This window comes from Giraffa tippelskirchi, chromosome 2, assembly GCF_054371585.1.
Source record: "Giraffa tippelskirchi isolate mGirTip1 chromosome 2, T2T-mGirTip1v1.2.pri, whole genome shotgun sequence".
Classification (NCBI taxonomy): domain Eukaryota; kingdom Metazoa; phylum Chordata; class Mammalia; order Artiodactyla; family Giraffidae; genus Giraffa; species Giraffa tippelskirchi.
The window spans coordinates 109,160,520-109,179,511 of record NC_137276.1 but is presented as its reverse complement, the minus strand read 5'-3'; the positions used below and the strand labels follow the sequence as shown (position 1 = coordinate 109,179,511).

The 18,992-nt window shown below is 52.3% G+C and overlaps 1 protein-coding gene across 4 annotated transcripts; it reads right to left on the bottom strand.

Annotated features, from left to right (window-relative positions):
- Positions 1-9,275, bottom strand: LRRC3 (leucine rich repeat containing 3). Of its 4 annotated transcripts, XM_081570083.1 has the most exons (6): positions 9,129-9,275; positions 5,904-8,403; positions 5,046-5,156; positions 3,102-3,373; positions 439-2,574; positions 1-278 (listed from the first exon to the last, which is right to left on the bottom strand). In XM_081570083.1, exon 2 carries the CDS (start codon positions 8,258-8,260, stop codon positions 7,487-7,489), a length of 774 nt encoding a protein of 257 aa, XP_081426209.1. In that variant the 5' UTR covers positions 8,261-8,403; positions 9,129-9,275; the 3' UTR covers positions 1-278; positions 439-2,574; positions 3,102-3,373; positions 5,046-5,156; positions 5,904-7,486. The 4 variants fall into 4 exon arrangements, with proteins under 4 accessions (XP_081426209.1, XP_081426210.1, XP_081426207.1 ...); XM_081570084.1 differs by lacking the exons at positions 1-278; positions 439-2,574; positions 3,102-3,373 and adding an exon at positions 4,036-4,448 and having other exon boundaries at positions 5,007-5,156; XM_081570081.1 differs by lacking the exons at positions 1-278; positions 439-2,574; positions 3,102-3,373 and adding an exon at positions 4,036-4,448.
- Between the last annotated feature and the right edge of the window lie 9,717 nt (positions 9,276-18,992).

Below are 18,992 nucleotides of genomic sequence, written 5' to 3'. Positions count from 1 at the left end.
TTTGTGTGGACAGGTGTTTATTTCTCTTGGTAAACATCTGGGAGCCGGGGCCATTGGGTCCATGATCACTTCACTTTGTAACAAACCTCCAAACGATTCTCCAGCTCGGGGACCTGCTTCCATGTCTATAATTCCCATAATAACAAAGAAGCTCTCAGGCCAGCTGCCAGCGAGGTATTTACTACAGAACCCTCGAGCCCTCAGGTTATAATCATGGACGTGCCCAGCAGCCTGGTGGCACCACTGTTTGTGTATCAAAGTCCAGCCAGTCCTGGCCTCTGTGGTGAGAGCAAAGGGCAGAGAGACAGAATGTGAGAAAGACAAAGAGTGGTGCCCTGTGGACAGTCTCTCTGTTGATAGAACCTACTAGAATCAGCATGAAAACTTTGTGAGCTCATTTGACCATTAAGGGCGTACAAGAATCTGAGCCCACCTTACCTGTCTTACTTCATCTCCATGGAAAGAGGACAGCAGACCAGTACCACTTGTGTGTTTACAAAACCACAGAAGCCCCCGCCTTAGACTTGTGTCTCTGGGACAGAATTATCACACACTTAGTGGCTTAAAACAACAGGGACTGCACTGCCTCACAGTCCTGGAGTCAGGGATCCCACCCAGGTCTCATTGGGCCATGGTCAAGGTGGGGGCAGGGCCTGTTCCTTCTGGGGCTCCAGGAGTGAATGTTCCCTCCTTTTCCAGCTTCCAGAAGCACCCACATCCCGGGGTCTCAGTACTTCCTCCGCCTCCAAGACCACAGTGGGCAGTGGGGTCTTCTTCACCTGCCCTCTCTCTGAATTGCTCTCTATGCCTTCCCTTCCACCACCAAATGGTGCAAAACAGACTTAAATTGGTGAGTCACACCCACAGCGTCTTGAGCCAACATCACAACCACAGGCACTCCGGGGCCGGCTGTGGAGACCAGGACCTGCCTGGGTCCTTCTCCTTCTCCTGGGGCTGCTAAACAGTTAAAATCTGAGCGAAGCAGTTCTGTTTACAAGTTACTGGTGTGGAAAACCTCAGTCTTGATGTCCTGATCACTGTGACTCCCAGACTGACTGGCTCTGATTGCAAGGCGACTTCTTAGCCCGGGGCAAGGATGGAAGGTTGGTGCTTGATCCAGTGGTTCCTGGGAGAAGGCTACGCCCGGGAAGCTTGGCGGGGGAACTGGACCTGTCTGACCGTATGCGGGGCTTTCCTCTGGCAGCACCACTGTCCATGGCTGGTGACCACCTTGCAGAGATAGCAGGACACAGGCCTTCCAGCCAAGCAAAGTCCACCCTGGCTGGTGCCAGAGGTGGGTGCAGGGGGATGCCAGCTGAGCCAAGACAGTGGGGTGCTAAATGCTCTGGGGAGCAGAATGGTGGGTGCCCACCTGAGAGGACCCCCTCCAGCTCACCCATGTGGGTGAAGGGGGTGCCCTGGTGGAGCCTGGCAGGGGCAGCGGCTCGGAGCTCTGCCAAGGGGCCTGAGTGCCCACCCTGCACACCATCTCAGAAGACAGGCTCCTGAGAGAATTCCAGCATGGAGGTAACCCTGCCCAGAGAAGCCTCTGGGCCTCATCGCCGACCTGCTGAGGGTCTGAGTGAGTGGGGGGTGGGGCAGCATAAAGCACGGAGGGTACAAAGACAGGGTGAGCATTCTCACGGGGTCCCTGCCCCAGGCTGATGGGGCACTGGCAGCCGGTGTGACTTGATGAAATAAGGGACTCTGAGCAGGTGACAGACAGCTCAGCGTCCTCTGTTCTGAGAGCTACACATCTGCCACAACCATAAGTCTGGCGGCTGTGGTCACCGAGTCTTGACATAAATGCATTCTTCTTTCAGGGTTTCTCAGCATCTTAACTGCTCCCATGTCACTGCCTGGCTGTGGAGGCTTCACAGGTGTTTCCTGGATGTCTCTCTGCTGTCCACTGCTGCCCGGCAACCTGGTCACAGCCCCGCTGGGAGTTCAGCAGCTCGACAGCCTTGGGCAAGTCCTCTCAGTGCTCCGGGCCTTGGCTGCCCCATCTGTTAGTGAGGGTCGGCTGCTAACGTGGGCTCCCGAGTCAGCATCCCAGCCCAGCGGCCCCTCTCTCTGCATCTTTTTCTCCTGCTTCTGCAGCCCTTCCTCCGAAGGCCCCTCTCCTCCAAGAGCTGCTGGGCTCACAGGGAAGGTCAGCCACGGGCTTGTCTCTCTGGGGAACTGTCTCTCCATCTCCCTTTGCACAGAACCCCAGACAGGCACAGGGCTGCTTCTGACAGCCAGGTCAACCCCACAACGTCCTGTCCGGCCAGAGCTGTCACTATGGGTACAGATGTAGACTCTGGCAGGCCTAGGTCCCAGCAGGGGCATCCCCTCTCCTGGCCAGCGCAGCTGTCGGCAGGGAGGGGACCTGCGAGTCCACTGACTCTGGCCCTTCTCCAAACCAGGGCGAAACCCAGGACTCGCTTCTTTGTTTTGACAACACTCCAGGGCCCAAGTGAGAACTTCCAGGCCTGGGTGTCAGAAGGCCTGGATTCCAGCTCCACGCTGCCCACAAGCCAACTCCTGTGTCTGTCATTTCTCCCCCGGACCTTGGAGTCTTGGGTTTCTTGTCTGAAAATAGAAATATTACCGACTGTGCCAGGGCCTGGTGGGAATTCCCTGAGGCGCCCTGCCTGGCAGTACCCGCCACCCACATGCCTGCACAGCCACTGCCCCCTCCCAGCAGGCAGCCTGCCCAGGGTGCCCTCTGGGGCCTGAGAGCTGATTTCCGCATGCGGTTCCTACAAGGCTGTGTGGCTTGGCCACTGCTGAGACCGGACCTCACCTTGTCAGTCAGAGCGTCCTCTGTAGTGGTCCCCCATGTGCAGCCCCCCCATGCCCAGCCTACCTTCACCCACTTTGGACTGGGCGCCCACCCAGAGGCCCTTCCTCCAAGCTGGGTCCAAGCTGCTGCCCCCTAAAGAGCCTTCCCTCCTCCTCCTGACCCCACCCCCACCCCCAGCCTGCACTCAGGAGGGAAGCCCCCACATCTGCCCCCAGGGCCCCAGGTTAGGGGTTGACAAGACCTCCCCTCCCTCCCCAGCATGTGTTCAGGAGTGTGTGTGCACGTTTGCACAGTGTAGGTGCGTGGTACGCACATGTGTGGTGCGGGGGCGCCCATGGAGGCTGGCAGACTCTGACTTCCCATCCCACTGCAGCCCTCACACTTATCTGGCCGACGTGTGAGGTGAGTTCTCGAGGTCACTCCTGGTCACTTGGCCAAGGCAGGGAGCATGCACTGACGCCAAGGACCAGGGCTCAGTGAGGATGAGCAGGGTGGCTGCAGGGTGGCCACAGGGAGAGGCTAGCCATCTGCTCCGGGCACGCTGGCCACTCTCAAACTGGGGAGACTGTTTCAGCCCTGAAGCTGCTGTAACAAAGGACCCACATTCAGCAGCCTAAACAGCATGAATTTGTTTTCTCAAAATTCTGGAGGGCAGAGGCTGACATGGGTCTTCCTGGGTTAAACCGAGGTATGTGGGGCCGTTTCCTCCCAGAGGCTCCAGAGAACACCCCGTGCCGGCCTCTCCCAGCTTCCTGGCACCTGAACCCCCCGCAGTCCTCGCTGCTGCCCATCTCCGATCTTCACAGGCTCCCAGGACCAGGGCCCGGATGTCTTTAGGGGCCACTGTTCCCTCAGAACCAGCCTGAAGCAGGGATGATATGAAAGTAGAACCCACTTGCTGGGTGCCCGTGGTGCTCCCAAGGGACCCCAGAAGCGGTGCTAACAGTCTCCCTGGGCAGGAGGGAGGATCCTGATTGTAGCTGCTGACAAGGGCCTTGAAGTAGAGTCTCCCGTAACCTTCATCATGACGTCAGCTGGCTCACAAAATTCCTAAAGCCTGACAACTGGCCATCACAAGCCAATCCAGCCGTCCAGGGAGGCCCAGCACCCACCACACTCCATCCCGACCTGGCTCTTTCAGCCCTCGGCTCGTAGGGCTAGCGGCTCCAGGACTTGGCGAGGCTGGCGTGAGGGCGGGTCAGACCTGGTGTGGTCACCGAACTGCAACAACAGAGTCCACTCCAGTGGACATGAGCTCAGAGGTTTATTGAGGGTTCAAAAACAACGGGGAGGACAGTAGAATTGGGTTTGGGGCCAAGCTTCCAGGTAACCACCACAGGCTCCTGCCAAGAGTCCAGACCATTCCACCTCCTCCATGGTCTGCTGGGCCTGTTCTCCAGAACTCAGGCCCGGATTCTGGAGAACCCGCTGCAAGGGAGCCCGGGGAGTGCCGGGCAGGCAGGTGGCCAGCAGGGCAGCTGCACAGTGCCACCCCAGATGGTGCCCTGGGAGTGCCCCGGGCCTGTGCCCACCGTTGCTGCTGTGCCCACTGGAGGTCCCGAGAAGGTGGCTCCATGCCAGGGACAGCTTGTGTCCCAGTGGCTCTGCTGGGGGCTCACGGTACACCTGCTCATCTCCCACTGCTGGACCACCTGAGAGCCTGGGGTCCCAAAGTCCAAAGAGGACCATCAGGGCTGGTCAGGGGGCTGCAAGTGTGGGGATCCTGCCTAGGGTTAGGGTCAAGATCAGGGGTGGGGCTCTGGTTTCCAAGGGGACCGTCCATGCTGAGGCCGGGGACCAAGCCAGCACGAAGTCCCACCCCAGCCCAGAGCGGTGGGAGAGGGGACCGGGCTCCTGGGGGGCTGCCCCTCCCCTTTCCTCTGCCCTTAGGCCTCCTGTGAGAAGGAAGACAGGCCCAGCTGAGGTGGCTGTCAGGCCAGTCTGTTCATGCCACCCTCAGCCCCATAAACTCGCCCCAAATCATCCCACCCTGGCCCCCAGACCCTGTGAAGAGCTGCCTCCCAAGGCAGGAGGGGCTTGGTGGACAGGGCTGACCAGTGTTGTACGCAGATGTCTCTTTCTGGACTGACTGTGACAAGAGCTGGGGTCCACCCACACTCCACAAAGGCTGCTGCCTCCCTGCCACCCGACTGAGGCACCCCCTTTGCCACGTCCCCACCACCATCAACACCGGTCCCCTCGACTGGTCTGGCTGTACCCTGGCCTCTGCAGAACTAGGAGACAGGCAGATGCTCACTCAGGGTGCTGAGGTGTGGGTGGCTGGTCAGTCTGAGGGCCCACGGAGGTGGTGAGGTGTCCAGGCTCACACATGGCAGCAAGAGACGCTGGGTATCATCTTCAGGAGTCCCTTAAGGAGGGGAGGGAAGGACAGAGAAATGAGGGGGCAAGGGGCGAGGGGAGGGCTGGGTTCCCAGGAGAGCCCAGGGCCGACAGGGGCTCCAGTGAGCAGGAAGGAGTTTCCACTCCTGGGGGTGGGATCCTGGTGTTCTTGGGAAGGAGGTAACCTCTGCCAGGAGACTGCATGAGGGCTAAGGAGCCCAGAAAGGCCAGGACAGCCTGGTAGCCCCCTGCTGCTGGGCTCAAGACAAGAGGGAGAGGGCCCTTCTGGGGTGCTCTGGGGTCCTGGGCCCACTTCCTCTTCCCAGCTGTGTGGACAACAGCCAGCAGGCCCACACCTGGGGGAAAGCTGGCAGGGCACTGGGTGCCGGGCGGCAGCAAAGGATAAGGGGAAAGCCCTGCATGTGCCCCGTGTGTCCCCAGAAGAGCACCTGAGGGCATGAGGCTCTGGGCTGATTCCGGGTGAGAGCAGCGAGTAAAGCGCCTGGAGGTGCCCAGGCTGACTGGCCCCTGCAGGACCTGAGCCGAGGCAGCAAGACCCCGGTGTCTGTCCCCACCTCCATCCAGGCCTTAATTCCCTCTCTTCCCCTGACCCAGGGACCCAAGGTCACATCCACCCTCGAGTGCAAACCTGTGGGGTGACGAGCTCCTTGTGTGGCAGGACCCGTCCCTGCTGTGTTCACCCTGGGATGGATGCGGGAGGGGGCCCAATTCACCCACGGAGCCTGTGTCCCCCGGTCAGTCAGCCCACACTCACCTACTCCCATGGCGTCTGTCCCACAAGTGGACTGGCGCCCAGGCTGGCTGCTCAGCTTTAGCGGCCACTGGAAGGGTGGGCAGGCCATCGGTTTCCTGAGGACTGGTGTCATTCGGAGCATCGTCTGAGCCCTGCCCTCCACCCCTGCACCCTAGTGGGCAGCGGGCAGAGAGGCGCCCACCCCACACTCAGCACAGAGCCCCCTGTTCACATGGTGCTTGCTGTGCCCCCAGCAAAGGCAGGTGGGGTGCTGGGGCGTGAACAAGGGTTGGCATCTGCTGGTCATTTTCTCTTTAACGCATCACAATGGAAAAGTCATGACCTTGCTCAGATGTGCTTTTCAGGTTTCTGCTGCCACTGCTGGTCCCTTGGCTACAGGCACCGCATCTCTGCATCTATGCGTAAATGTGCTTCCCGTGGCTGGTCACGCGACGCTTTCCCAGTACAGACCTTCATACACCTTTGCCCTTCCTGTCCTTTATACCTCAGATCCATGAGCAGTATAACCCTAGCTTGCTTCCCCTCAAAATATCTGAAGTAGTTTAAAATATAAACACTCATACAAAAAGGCTGTTAAAAAATAAAACTGGAAAGACAGAGTTGGGGTACGCAGGTGGAGGTAAGGTCTACTCTGAACATGAATTAGATAGGAAAACCGAGCAGTAAAGTTGCTCTGAGATTCCTGGCAGCAAAGCTGAGAAGGAGAGAGTTCCTGTTCCTGGAGAGAGGAAGCAGCCCGCCTTGAAGCATCAGACACTGGTCCTCCCTTTGGCTCTCGAACACTGGAAAGGAGCTGCTTCAGTGAGTAGAAAAGCAAGGCACGTAGCGACCCCCGATGATGGGCTCCCTGGCAGGACACAGCCCACAGGGCGGGAGTCGGGCAGGACTACTCTTATCTGGCTGCTGACACAGCTTCCCATGAGCCACGCTGGACCCGTGTCAGGTTCTCTCCGTGGTTTAATTATTTTTTTGGTTTTTGATTTTGTTTTGTTTTGTTTTCTCCTTCTCACTGGACTGAAATTTGTTGCGTGTTACTCTTAACAAACACTCTGAGAATAAACAAACAAGAGTTGCTCAAAGGTTACACGCTCCACTTACCTCTGTAGAAAAACCTGGTCTTTACCACTTGGCTCTGCAGGGAGCCTGTGGTCAGGTGTGTTTGGGACATACTGGGGAAGCAGAGGCAAACCAGCTCCACAGTGTAGACGACCCGTACCTTCAACTGACAAGCTGCACACCCACCTCCTTGGGGAGCCTCACTCATGGGCAGGCACTCTTTTGTCCCTGAATGCTTGTCCACCCTGTGGGCGCCCCATGGGACAGGCTCCCAGAGTGGAAGAAACACATTAGGATGGACGGCCTGGCTTTACGTCCTGAATGGACCACTTCCTGCCCGAGACCTCCCATTTCTCTGAGCCCGTTTCCCCATCAGTGGGTCAGATGGATAAACTGCTGGACCTGAAGGAAAATGCTCTGAGTGGGTGGAGCCCTGGGCAGAAGTAGCCACGTCACCACCTCCCTGAGGGACACCAGCGGCAGAGCCAGTCCTATCTGCCACGGCAGCGGTGGGAGGTGGGTGGGCACTAGGGCGAGGGGCTGGTGGGGTCCTTGGACACGGGGGTGCTGGGCAGGGACTTGAGGTACTCCAGGTGCCTCCTGGCATCCTCCTGGTTCTGTCGCACGTAGTACACAACGTAGGTGATCACCATGGCGAACCAGCCGAACATGGTGACCAGCATGGCCACATCGGTGGTCTTGTGGTGGACGCTGCAGAAACTGACACCAGAGTCGAGGGCCTGGATCAGCGGCTTCCCCACGTATTCCTCCTGCACCGAGGTGTGGCAGGCGATCTCGTCCACTGAGTCGGGGTCCAGCTTCAGCTCCCACAGGGCCTCTTGCAGGGCGCACTCGCAGTGCAGCGGGTTGTGCGCCAGGCGGATCTTGGCGCTGAGCTTGCCCAGCGCGTCCTTGGGGATCCTCCGGAGGCGGTTGTGAGACAGGTCCAGCAGCCGCAGGCCCCCGGCCAGGCCCGAGAAGGCGGCAGGGCCGATGGTCTCGATGGCGTTCTGCGACAGGTCCAGCTCTCTCAGCTGCTGCAGGTGCTGAAAGGCCCCATTGGGGATGCGGGCGATCTTGTTGGCATCGAGCTTCAGGAGCACAGTGTCCGCGGGGATGTCCTTGGGGACCTCCTGCAGGCCCCTCGCACTGCAGTGGACAGCCACCGCCCCCGCGTGGTCAGGGCACTGGCAGTTTTGTGGGCAAGAGGCACCCAGCCTCAGGCAGAAAAGCAGGAGCAGGCAGGGCCCTCCTGCAGGGACCGGCAGGGAGGAGGGGCTTTGTCTGCCTGTTGGGCCCATGCTGACCACCTGGGGACAGAGAGGATGCTGCTGTCACTCAGGGCTGCAGGCTACACGCTGCCCCATGGCCTGGCGGTCTCTGTGCAAGGACCATCGCAGATGTAAACTCTCCTCCCTCACAGGCCAGGTGTCCTCTTTTGGTTCTAAAAGAGAGAAGCGATCAGCATTGCTGGCCGTGGTCTGGCTGGGGACCTGCGGGCACACTCTGACTTCCAGACACTCTTGACCAGCGCAGAGACGAAAGGGGGATTGGGGGGTGGGGGGGGTGTCTCTGTGATTTACTGACTCCACCCTGCCCTGGACACACCCACCGCACACCCTGGGGGGGGGGGCGGGTCAAGGGCTTGGACAGCACCGGGTAATGGGAGTCCACCCCTTTCTAGCAGCTCAAGGCTAGAAAGCAGGAAGACGGGGCTGCAGGGTTTTCTTAAGAAACTGGAATGTAGGGGCGATGGTTGGCCGCGCCTGAGAATCAGTCGGGCAGTCTCATCGCCTTGGGGCTAGGCTGCTGTCAGAAGCTCAGCACTTTGCTAATCCTGACAATCCCTTTGACAATTATTAATATTAAAGCTCTTCTCTGTCGGTCCTATTGGGAACAACCACTCGCGCGGGCGCCTTTTATTTCAATTATGTTTGAAAAAGAGAAAAATGAGAAAAGAGGAAAGCCAAGCTCTGGGCGCGCGGCCCGCGCTGGGCGTGGAGTGGCGGGGCCGCGCGGGGCCTGGGCAGGCGGGGCTCGGGCCCCGGAGACCCCGGATATCGGACCTAGGGATCCCCGGGCCCCAGACCCTAGGGACCCCCGGGACTCCAGGGAGGGGGATGGACGGGGGCAAGGTGTCCACGTTCTGGGGTAGGGCGGGGGCTTTACCTGCGCGGCCGCGACAGGAGACTGCTGTGCTTGAGGATCCCTGGCGCTCGGAGCCCGACCTGGCGCCACGCCCGAGCGCGGCCGCTACCCCGAGGCCTGAGCCCACGTCCGCGGCCGCTCGGGAGACACGCGGCTCGGCCTGAGCTCGTGGGGCGGTGCCTGCGGGCGAGAGGCGGGGCGGGGCGAGCCTGGGCGGGGTCTGGGGCGGAGCTGTGGTACGGGGCGGGGCCTGGGCAACGCAGGGCCTGAGACTTAGGGGCGGGGCATGGGCGGAGCCTGTGTGCAGGACGCGGCCTGGACAAAGCAGTCGTAAAGACGGGGGGCGGAGCCTTGGGAGGGGCCGTAGAGGCTGCACCGGGCGGGGCCTGGGGGCGTAGCCTGTGGGAAGGCGTGGAGCGGACCTGGGAGCAGATTTTAGACGCGAGTGTGTCTCTTGGGATGTGGGCGGGGACGTGGGGGCGCGAGAGCCCCGTCCCTGCCCAAGTCCAACCCTGTCCCTGGTCCCCAGGATGGGGACTATGAAGGCGATAGAAGGGATAAGGTGATGGGGATGGAGGTGCCAGCAGGGAGGTTGGAGACCCTTGGGTCAGTGCGAAGACCCTGCTGAGCCTCCTTCGCAGGTCTGGTGCCAACGGCAGCCAAAGCGTTAATGGGGTTAGGTCTCCGTCCCCCTGGGTCTCTTCCTGCCCACCCCCATATCCCTACTCCCACCCCTCCACCCCGTGTCTTAGGGCCCTTGCATGGGCATTCCCAGGAGTGTAGGGAATGTGGGGATCGAGGCTTTTAAACTCAACCTGAGCCATTCTTAGGGTTTTTTTCTTAATGACAACTTGATTCTGGTGTAATTGATATACGATCAACCACATAATCAAATTTGATACGTTTTGACGTTTGTATACACCCGTGAAAACATCACCACAAGATACTCCAAAGTTTCACCTTTTCAATCCATCCCCTCTGATGCCCATCACCAGGCAAACACAGATCCACTCTGTCACTAGATCAGTTTGCATTTCCTGTAATTTATATAAATGGAATGGTAGATATGTACGTTTTGTCTAGCTTCTTTCACTCGGAGTGATTAATTTGGGTTCACCAGGTACTGGTGTGTTTATCAATGGTTATTCCTTTTAGTGCTGAGTAATGAGGCATTGCATGAATGTTCCACAGTTTGTATATCCACTCACCTGCTTGTGGAGATCTGGGTTGTTTCCAGTTGTCTGCTATTACAACCAGAGCTGATATGAACATTGTGTACAACCTTTGTTTGGACAAATACTCTTGATTTCTCAGATAAATATCTAGGAGTAGATTGGCTGGCTAGTGGCTTATGTTTAACTTCTAAGAAACTGCCAAAGTGATTGTACAATTTTACATTCTTGTTCTGTGTGTGCTCCACAGCAGCACCAGCACTTGATATGGTCACTGTTTTTAATTTTAGAGATTCTAATAAGTGTGTAGGAGTACAATTCATTGTGGTTTTAATTTGTATTTCACTCAGAACTTGAATGTCTTTATCTGTTTGTTTGCTGTCTATCTTCTTTAAGGAAGTGTTTTGTTCAAATCTTTTACCCTCTTTTAATTGAGTTGTTTTCTTATTGTTGAGTTTTGAGAATTCCTTATATATTCTGGATACAAATTCTTTACCAAATATGTGATTTGTATATATTCCCCTGATTCTGTGGATTGTCTTTTCATTTTGTTGAAAGTTTTTCAAAGAGAAATTTTTAATTCTGATGAAGTACAATGTATCAATGTTTTCATTTTTATGGCTCATCCTTCTAGTGTCATAAGTAACAAATCTTACATATTGCACTTACATTTTGCATTTTGTATATGGTGTGAGATACGATTTGAAGTTTATTTTTTTGTGCAAATGGATGTCTAGTTTTCCAAGACTGGTTTTTTTTTTTTAATGATCCTTTTTCTACTGAATTATCTCTGCATCTTTGTTGAAAATCAGAGGTCTGTATTTGTATGAGTCTATTTTGTACTTTCTATGTTCGGCTGGTCTATTCGTCTATTTTTATGCAAATGTTCCAAGCTGTCTTCATTACTGAAGCTTTACAGTAATTCTTGAAGTCAAGTAATATAAATCTTTAACTTTGTTCTTTCATAAAGTTATTTTGGTCATCCAAGACCCTTTGCTTTGCCTCATGAATTTTAGAATCGGCTTGACAAATTCTACCAGAAGAGTCTAGTGGGATTTTGTTTGCAATTGCATCAAATCTACAGATCAGTTTAAGAGAATTAACATCTTGACAATATTGAGTATTCCATTCTATGAACATGGTATATCTTCTTTTAGAGCTTCTTTTATTTCTTTCATATGTGTTTTGTAGTTTTTGGTTTCACACATCTTTGTCAGATATATCTAATTTTTTTAATGTTACTGTAAATGGTATTTTAAGTTCAATGTATCTTTGTTAAAAGCTAATATATGGAAATAAAATTGGCATTTGCATACTGATCTGGATTTTGCTAAACTCACTTTTTAGTTACTAGAACTAATTAGTAGACACCTTAAGATTTTCTACATACATTAATACAATTGTGTTATCTATAAGTAAAAAGAATATTACACTTTTCTTCCCAGTCTGAATGTCTTTACTTCATTTTCATGCCTAATTGCACTGGCTAGAGCCCTAGTTCAATACTTAAAAGGAGGAGTGAGAGCAGATATCTTGTTGGTCTGGACCCTAGGGGGGAACATTCAATCTTTCACCATTAGGAATAATGTTGACTTTTGGGTTTTGTAGCTGTCCTTATCAGTATAAGGAAGTTTCCTTCAATTACTGGCGATTACTTATTTTCCATCTACTTAATTATTGCTACTTAATTATTGAGAGAGGTGTACTGAGGTTCATCTGTTACTCCTTGCAGTTCTATCAGGTTTTTGTTTCACGCATTTTGAAGCTTTATATTCAGATTAGTGAGTCCTCTTGATTAACTGACCACTTTATCATTATGAAAAGAGCCTCCTTATCCCCAGATTCTTTGCCCTGAGTTCTGCTTTTCTGACATTAGTAGCCACTCCAACTTTTTTCTGATGGATTAACATCAAAAGATGAGTTACCTTCCTCCACTCTTTTTGCTTTTAACTTCCTGTGTCTTTTTAAAAAAAATTATTGGAGTGTAGTTGATTTACAATGCTGTGTTGGTTTCAAGTATACAGCAAAGTGAATCAGTTATACATATACTTATGTCTTTTTTTTTAAGAATTCTTTTCCCATATAGCCCATTGCAGAGTATTGAGTAGAGTTCCTTGTGCTGATTAAATTGGGAGATTAGGATAAAATAGGTATCTAAATGTTCTGAGGGGATGACAGAGGATGAGAAGTTTGGATTGCGTCACCGACTCAATAGATCTGAGGTTGAGCAAGCTTTGGGAGATGGTGAAGGACAGGGAAGCCTGGCATGCTGCAGTCCATGGGGTCACAAAGAGTTGGACGTGACTAAGCGACTGAACAATAACCTGTGCTATGCGGCAGGTTCTTATTAGTTATCTATTTTATATATTATAGTGTATATCTGCATAGTTATCTATTTTATCCTAATCTACCAATTTATCCCTCCTCTCTCCTATGTCATTATATTTAATTTCCTTAAGGATTTCCATAGAATCAAAGTATCATTCTCAATATATTTATGAACTGCGAAGGGAGAAATAATAGATTTACAGTGAAGAAACACAGCAGAAACTACCTTATGTATGTGATAAGGTTAATATCATCAGTAATAAGACAGGCTGGCATCATGTAGCTCCTGATACATGGACTGAGAAAGACACAGCATCACTTCTGTGATATTCTTGCCAAAAAGGCACAATCTCTTTCTAATCATAAGAACATATCAGACACACCCAAACTGAAAGGCCGTTTACAAAGTGACTGATCAGTACACTTCCAAAATGGAAATATGATAAAAAATGAGAAAAGACTGAGTCACTGTTACAAGCTGGAAAAGACTAAGGAGAAATAGCAACTGAATGGGATGTGGGGTCCTGCAATAGACCTGGGCACAGTGGGAAATGGGGTCACACTAAGTCTGGTGGTGTAGGTGACATCCTGGCTCTGGCCACCCACATCCTCGGGGTGATGAGCTCCTGTCTGTCCCATTTCTGCCCCATTTGTCCCTCAGCTCTGTTCCCTTTTCCTCTTTTCCTATCTTCTTTTGGACTGAGTATTTTTTGAGCCCATTTTCTCTGTGTAGTTAACTCTTAGCTGGGACGCTGCTGTGTCTCTGGTTGCTTTAGGGTGTGGTATTGACTATCATTTCTCACCACAGTCCCCAGGGGTCATGTCAGCTCACCCTACCTCCCGAGTAGGGTGGGAGCCCTGAGGGCATGCCCACCCCTGGCCATGTAGTGGCCATGCAGTGGACGTCTACATGTGTAGGAACCCCTCAAATCTTACTGTCAAGTGTCTTTTAAGGGATTAAAGTAAGATGAGCCATGAAACTGCTGCAATGTTTTTATTATATAGTAGATTGAAGAGGGGAGCCCCCAAATTATGGAATATTTTAAATATTTAAGTTAAACAAATCAATGTGATTACCACCCAAAACTACAGTGTGGGTGTGGATACATCCTGACATTATTATGCAGTAGGGAGGGGCCAAACACTCAAAGATCCCTCTGTGACTTCTGTTTATTCTGTTAAGTTCCAGAATAGGCAACATGCTTTGGTGGCAGAGGCAGGGAGGGGAAGGGGCTCAAGGGGGCTTCTGGGCCTGGGTGTTCTGTGTCATGATCTGGGTGCTGGTCGTCAACATCAGTGAAAAACCCTCCAAGCTGCTCATGCTTCAGATGTGTGCAGCTAACTGAGGACATATAATTCCTCAGTAAAAGAAAGCAGGGATGTGCTGGCTGTATGTGTGTTCACAGGTGGTCACACGTGTGGGTGGTGAACACAGCAATGGATGGATGGACCCATTTAGGGCATGATGCTGTCCTCCTGGTCCTCATGGGCTGGGGCCTCACTGGGTGATGACATCGGAGTCCCTGCAGGAGGTGATGGCAGCTGGCCAGGCCCAGGCCACAGGGCCCTGTGAGAGCCTGGCTCACTGTCCACTCTGGACCACAAGTCCCCTCTCAGAAACACCGGTAATCTTCCAATGCTATCCTGGTCACGTGGTCTGCCCACTCACTGTAGCCACCCTCATAACTGTAATTGGGCTCCAGGTCGATTATCTCACCCATTTATCCACCCAGAATCCAGGCCTCCTGACCCAAGGGATAAAACATGAGGCTCCCACTGGTTAATTGCTTCCCCATCATGCAGGTTGTTTTGCTAGCAAGGGCTGAGTGCGTCTTCCTGGGGATGAACCGGGAGGAGCTACAGCCACAGTGGTGGGATGAACAAACATCCCAAGGTCCAGATGCTGCCTCCCCAGGCAGAGGCCTCAGAGCAGCCTGGGACAGGCCCTTCTGGGGTGTGGCCGGCTGGCTTAGTGTGTGCTGCCGCCTTGCTCTCCTACCTTCCCATCCACTGTGCCCAGCTCCAACCTCAGCAACCCTGGCCTCTACACTGCCCCCACCCTCCACACTGACCCCTGTTGGTCCAGTTCCTGCCCTCACCCAGCTGGGGGAACCCTCAGACAGAACCCTTGGCTTGCAGGCACTGCTGACTGCAGCCTGCTCATGGGTAGGGGCTGGAACCACTCAAAGAGAGAAGACCCAGGACCCCTGGCAGAACCCGCTGCCCAGAACCACACAGGCAGGGCCTGAGCTCGCAAAGAGCCTCCATGGATGGACTGCCAATGGTAAAACTATTGTCAGCAGCTTGGGCCAGTCTCAGCTCCTCCTAAGCCCCCAGATTCCTGGATCTTCCGGAATTTCTGGATTTCTGGGCCTGAGCAGCACCCCCCACCTACAGCCTATCCAGTAGATCTGAGAATTCCACAGCAGTCTCTCCTGACCCCCACCAGTACACACATCCCCTCCCCTGGTCTCTCACTCTTCCTCTTGTCCAAGTTTTGTTGATTTTGTTGCTCGTCTTTAAGAATTGAGTTTTGAATATACTCACCACGCCAATTCTTAATTTTTCCCTCTTTGGTCACATCTGATTTAGTCCCTGTCTGAGCCCCAGTCTGAGCCCCTGAGCCTCTGTTGATTCTATAGCTATTTTTTGAGCTTCTTGAGTCATAAACTCAGATAATTTACTTTCACTCTTGATTTTCAAATAAGTGCATTTAAGGTCTTAACTGTTCCTTTCTGAGACTTCCAGCCACATCCCTGAGACCATGACTTGGACCCTCTCATTGTCTTGTTCTAGCTGCCCCAGGGCAGGTCTCGGGCAGAGGTAGAGGGTGTGAACACACAGCCCCCCACCCTGGGCATTCCCTAGGCAGCACCCAGTCCGCAGGTCTCTCTTGTTCTGAATCCTAGGCAGTGGGGTGGCCCTGGACCTAGTGCTAACCAGAAACCTGGGGCCAGCGACTGCTCTGCCCCTGGAGACACTGCCGCTCCCCATTGGTCCTCTTGCCCAGGAAACTAGAGGATCCAGAGTGAGGATAGAAGCCCCCATCCGGGGAGGGCTGAGGGCGGGGGCGGGGACCAGTGTCCTGCCCTGGATACCACTTGGGCTCCCTCCCAGCTGGTCAGGGGATTGGTCACTCACGTCCTAGGCAGACATCTGGACCCACTGCGGTATTTCCTATCCTCTTTCGGTGCTGTGGGTGGAGTGTGGCCCCGGTGATGGAGCTGCCTTGGGAAGTTGCTGAGATCCCCCTTGGTGGTGTGACATACGCTCACTGCTGTGAATATTCCATGTCTGAGAACCACGTGTCACCTCTGGGCCTTGTTGTTGGGGTGGGTACACGATCACACACACAATAGAGCGTGCGTACATAGATGTGCATGTTATACATCCTTTATTATACAAATATGTATTATACATATTGTACCCAAATAAATATATTGCACACAATTTATATATAAACAAATATATGTGGAAATGAGGCATAATGTACGTGTATAATATATAACACGTATTTATATATAAATATGCACATGTAATATGTAGGTAAGGGGCCTTCCTGGTGGCTCAGAAGGTAAAGAATCTGCCTGCAATGCAGGAGACCTGGGTTCAATCCCTAGGTCGGGAAGATCCCCTGGAGAAGGGAATGGCTATCCACTCCAGTATCCTTGCCTGGAGAATTCCATGGACAGAGGAGCCTGGCAAGCTACAGTCCATGTGGTCGCAGAGTCAGACATGACTGAGCAACTAACAGTTTCACAATATTTAGGTAAACTTGCTCACATACACTGCACAGAATGACCTCAATCCTGTGGATTGCATTATTCAAATTTTGCCCTATTTTTTGTTTGCTCCTTGATTCCTTGATTTCTAAAAGAAAAATCTTAAACATTACTGTGAGTGTGCCCATTTCTCCTGGAGTTTCTATCAATTTTGCATTTCATATTTTAAAAGATATGATGCTAGATGGAAGTTTGTGCTCAGTCGAGTCTTGGCTCTTGTGACCCCATGGACTGTAGCCTGCCAGCCTCCTCTGTCCATGGGATTTCCCAGGTAAGAATCCTGGAGTGGGTTGCCATTTCCTTCTCCAGGGGATCTTCCTGACCCAGGGATTGAACCCACGTCTCCTACATTGGCAAGCGGGGTCTTTACCACTGAGTCACATGGGAAGATGGATAGCAGTTCACAAAACTACTTTCTTAATGGATTTGCACCTTTTCCCACTCAAATTCCCCTTTGTTCTTAAAAGGACAAACTCAAACCTTAAGTTCTGTCCTCTCCTGGACCTGCATCCACACATTTTCTTTGGAGAGTGTTTGGTAGGCTGACTCCCTACTGTTGTCAGCTAAAACATGTCTCTTTGGGGTGATAGAGGAAAATATACATAAAAGAAGAGAAATTTGTTGTTATCTTTTATCCCAATATGAGACTCACACTTTGTGTGTGTCATAACTGCTAATACATCTTGATTATTTCCTGCCATCTTATTCCATCTTCTACTGCTATTTTCTCTTTCCTTGACTCGGTTTCCACTTGGTTCCTCTGGTGGTTTGATGTTATTCCTCTCTCTCCATCCTCTGGAGGTTACCTGGGCTGTGATATACATTTGCAGGTCTCACTGCCTGCGTTCTTCCCCCAGCACTATGACGGTCAGCATCTATTTCTTCCTTGTGACAAGAGGAGACCTTATCTCTACTTGTATTGGCTGCATTCATTCCTCTGCCAGCTCCCAGGGACACAAGCTGGGATTTCAACAAGAACGGTCATTAAATTTTCTTTTTACATTATGCCTCAACAGTGGTAAAACTTAGCCCTACATTTAGTAGTTTCTTTGCTTCCACAGAGCTCAGTCTGTGTGTGAAATGGGTCCTTCCTTCTCATGTTCTCTGCTTGCCTTTTGTCTGTAGAAAAACTTTAGCCAAGAACAAGTTTAATCAGAGAAGTGAAAAAATACAAAAACAGAGGAAAACAGTCAAATGGGACAAAACAATGATAATCAGGAAGCTGAGTCAAGGACCTTTAGTTCTTCCTCCAGTGCTATAGAGAATATTCTGAGCCATCTCCTGTGAGCTGTCCTGTAGATACTGAAACCCCTGCCGGGTGGAGAAACTAACTATTGATGCATAATGACCAGAATGTAGCTGTGACATAAGCTGCCACAATTCCAAGAACTGGCCTCAAGGAAATGGGAACAAGCCGACCCTGGAACTGAAGATTAATGTACTTGAGACAATCAGGGTGACGCTGCTCAGACCACTGAGGACCAATCACCAGATGACAATCAGAGCTGACTGTGCTGTTTCTGTGTGGAGTCCCTCCCTCTGTCCATGAACGCTCATGTCCACTGATTGTCAGTAAAGTGGGGGAAGTCAGCTTTTGGACAGGTGTCCACCCTTCCCCCCAACCCCTGTTGCTGGCATTCAAAATAAAACAAACTTTCCTTTCCACCAACCTGGCCTCTTTATTGTCTTTTGAGCAGTGAGCAACTGGACCCCACTTTTGGTTACGTGTGTGTATGTGTGTGATGGACTAAATGTCTGTGTTGTTTAGTTGCTAACTCACGTCCGACTCTTTTGTGACCCCATGGACTACAGCCCACCAGGCTCCTCCACCCATGAGATTTCCCAGGCAAGAATACTGGAGTGAGTTGCCATTTCCTTCTCCAGGGGATCTTCCTGACCCAGGAATCAAACCTACATTTCCTGCATTGCAGGCAGATTCTTTACCACTGAGCCACCAGGGAAGCCAGATGTTTGTGTCCTGTTTGTGTTTAACATCTGTTTGTATCCCTTCCCCAAATCTCTATGTTGAAGCCCCAATCCCATGTGGCTGTATTTGGAGCAAGGACCTCTAAGGAAGTAAGGTTAAATGAGGTCATAGGGTGGGGCCCAGACATGGAGGAATTAGTGCCTCTGTAAGAGGAGTACTAGAGACCCCTCCTTCCCTGCACACTCCAAGGAAAGACCACATGAGGATGTGGAACGAGGTGGCCAGGGACAAGCAGAGCCAGAGGCTTCAGCAGGAACCACTCTACCCACACTTGACCTCCACTCCCAGCCTCTAGAACTGTGGGAAAGTGAATGGTCTGGCTGTTGTCCTTTGTTACACAGCCCAAGCTAACTAAGACAGTGTGTTTCGCTTTTCTCTAATTCTTCTTTGAGAAGTTCTTTCAGAAAGGATGCATGAGGAGCACGTTTCAGACAGTAAAGAATCTGCCTGGAATTCGAGAGACCCAGGTTTGATCCCTGGGAGGGGAAGATCCCCTGGAGAAGGGCATGGCCACCCACTCTGGTATTCTTGCCTGGAGAATTCCATGGACAGAGGAAGAGTGAGTTACAGTCCATGGGGTCACAGACAGTTGGACACAACTAAGCGAGTAACTTCC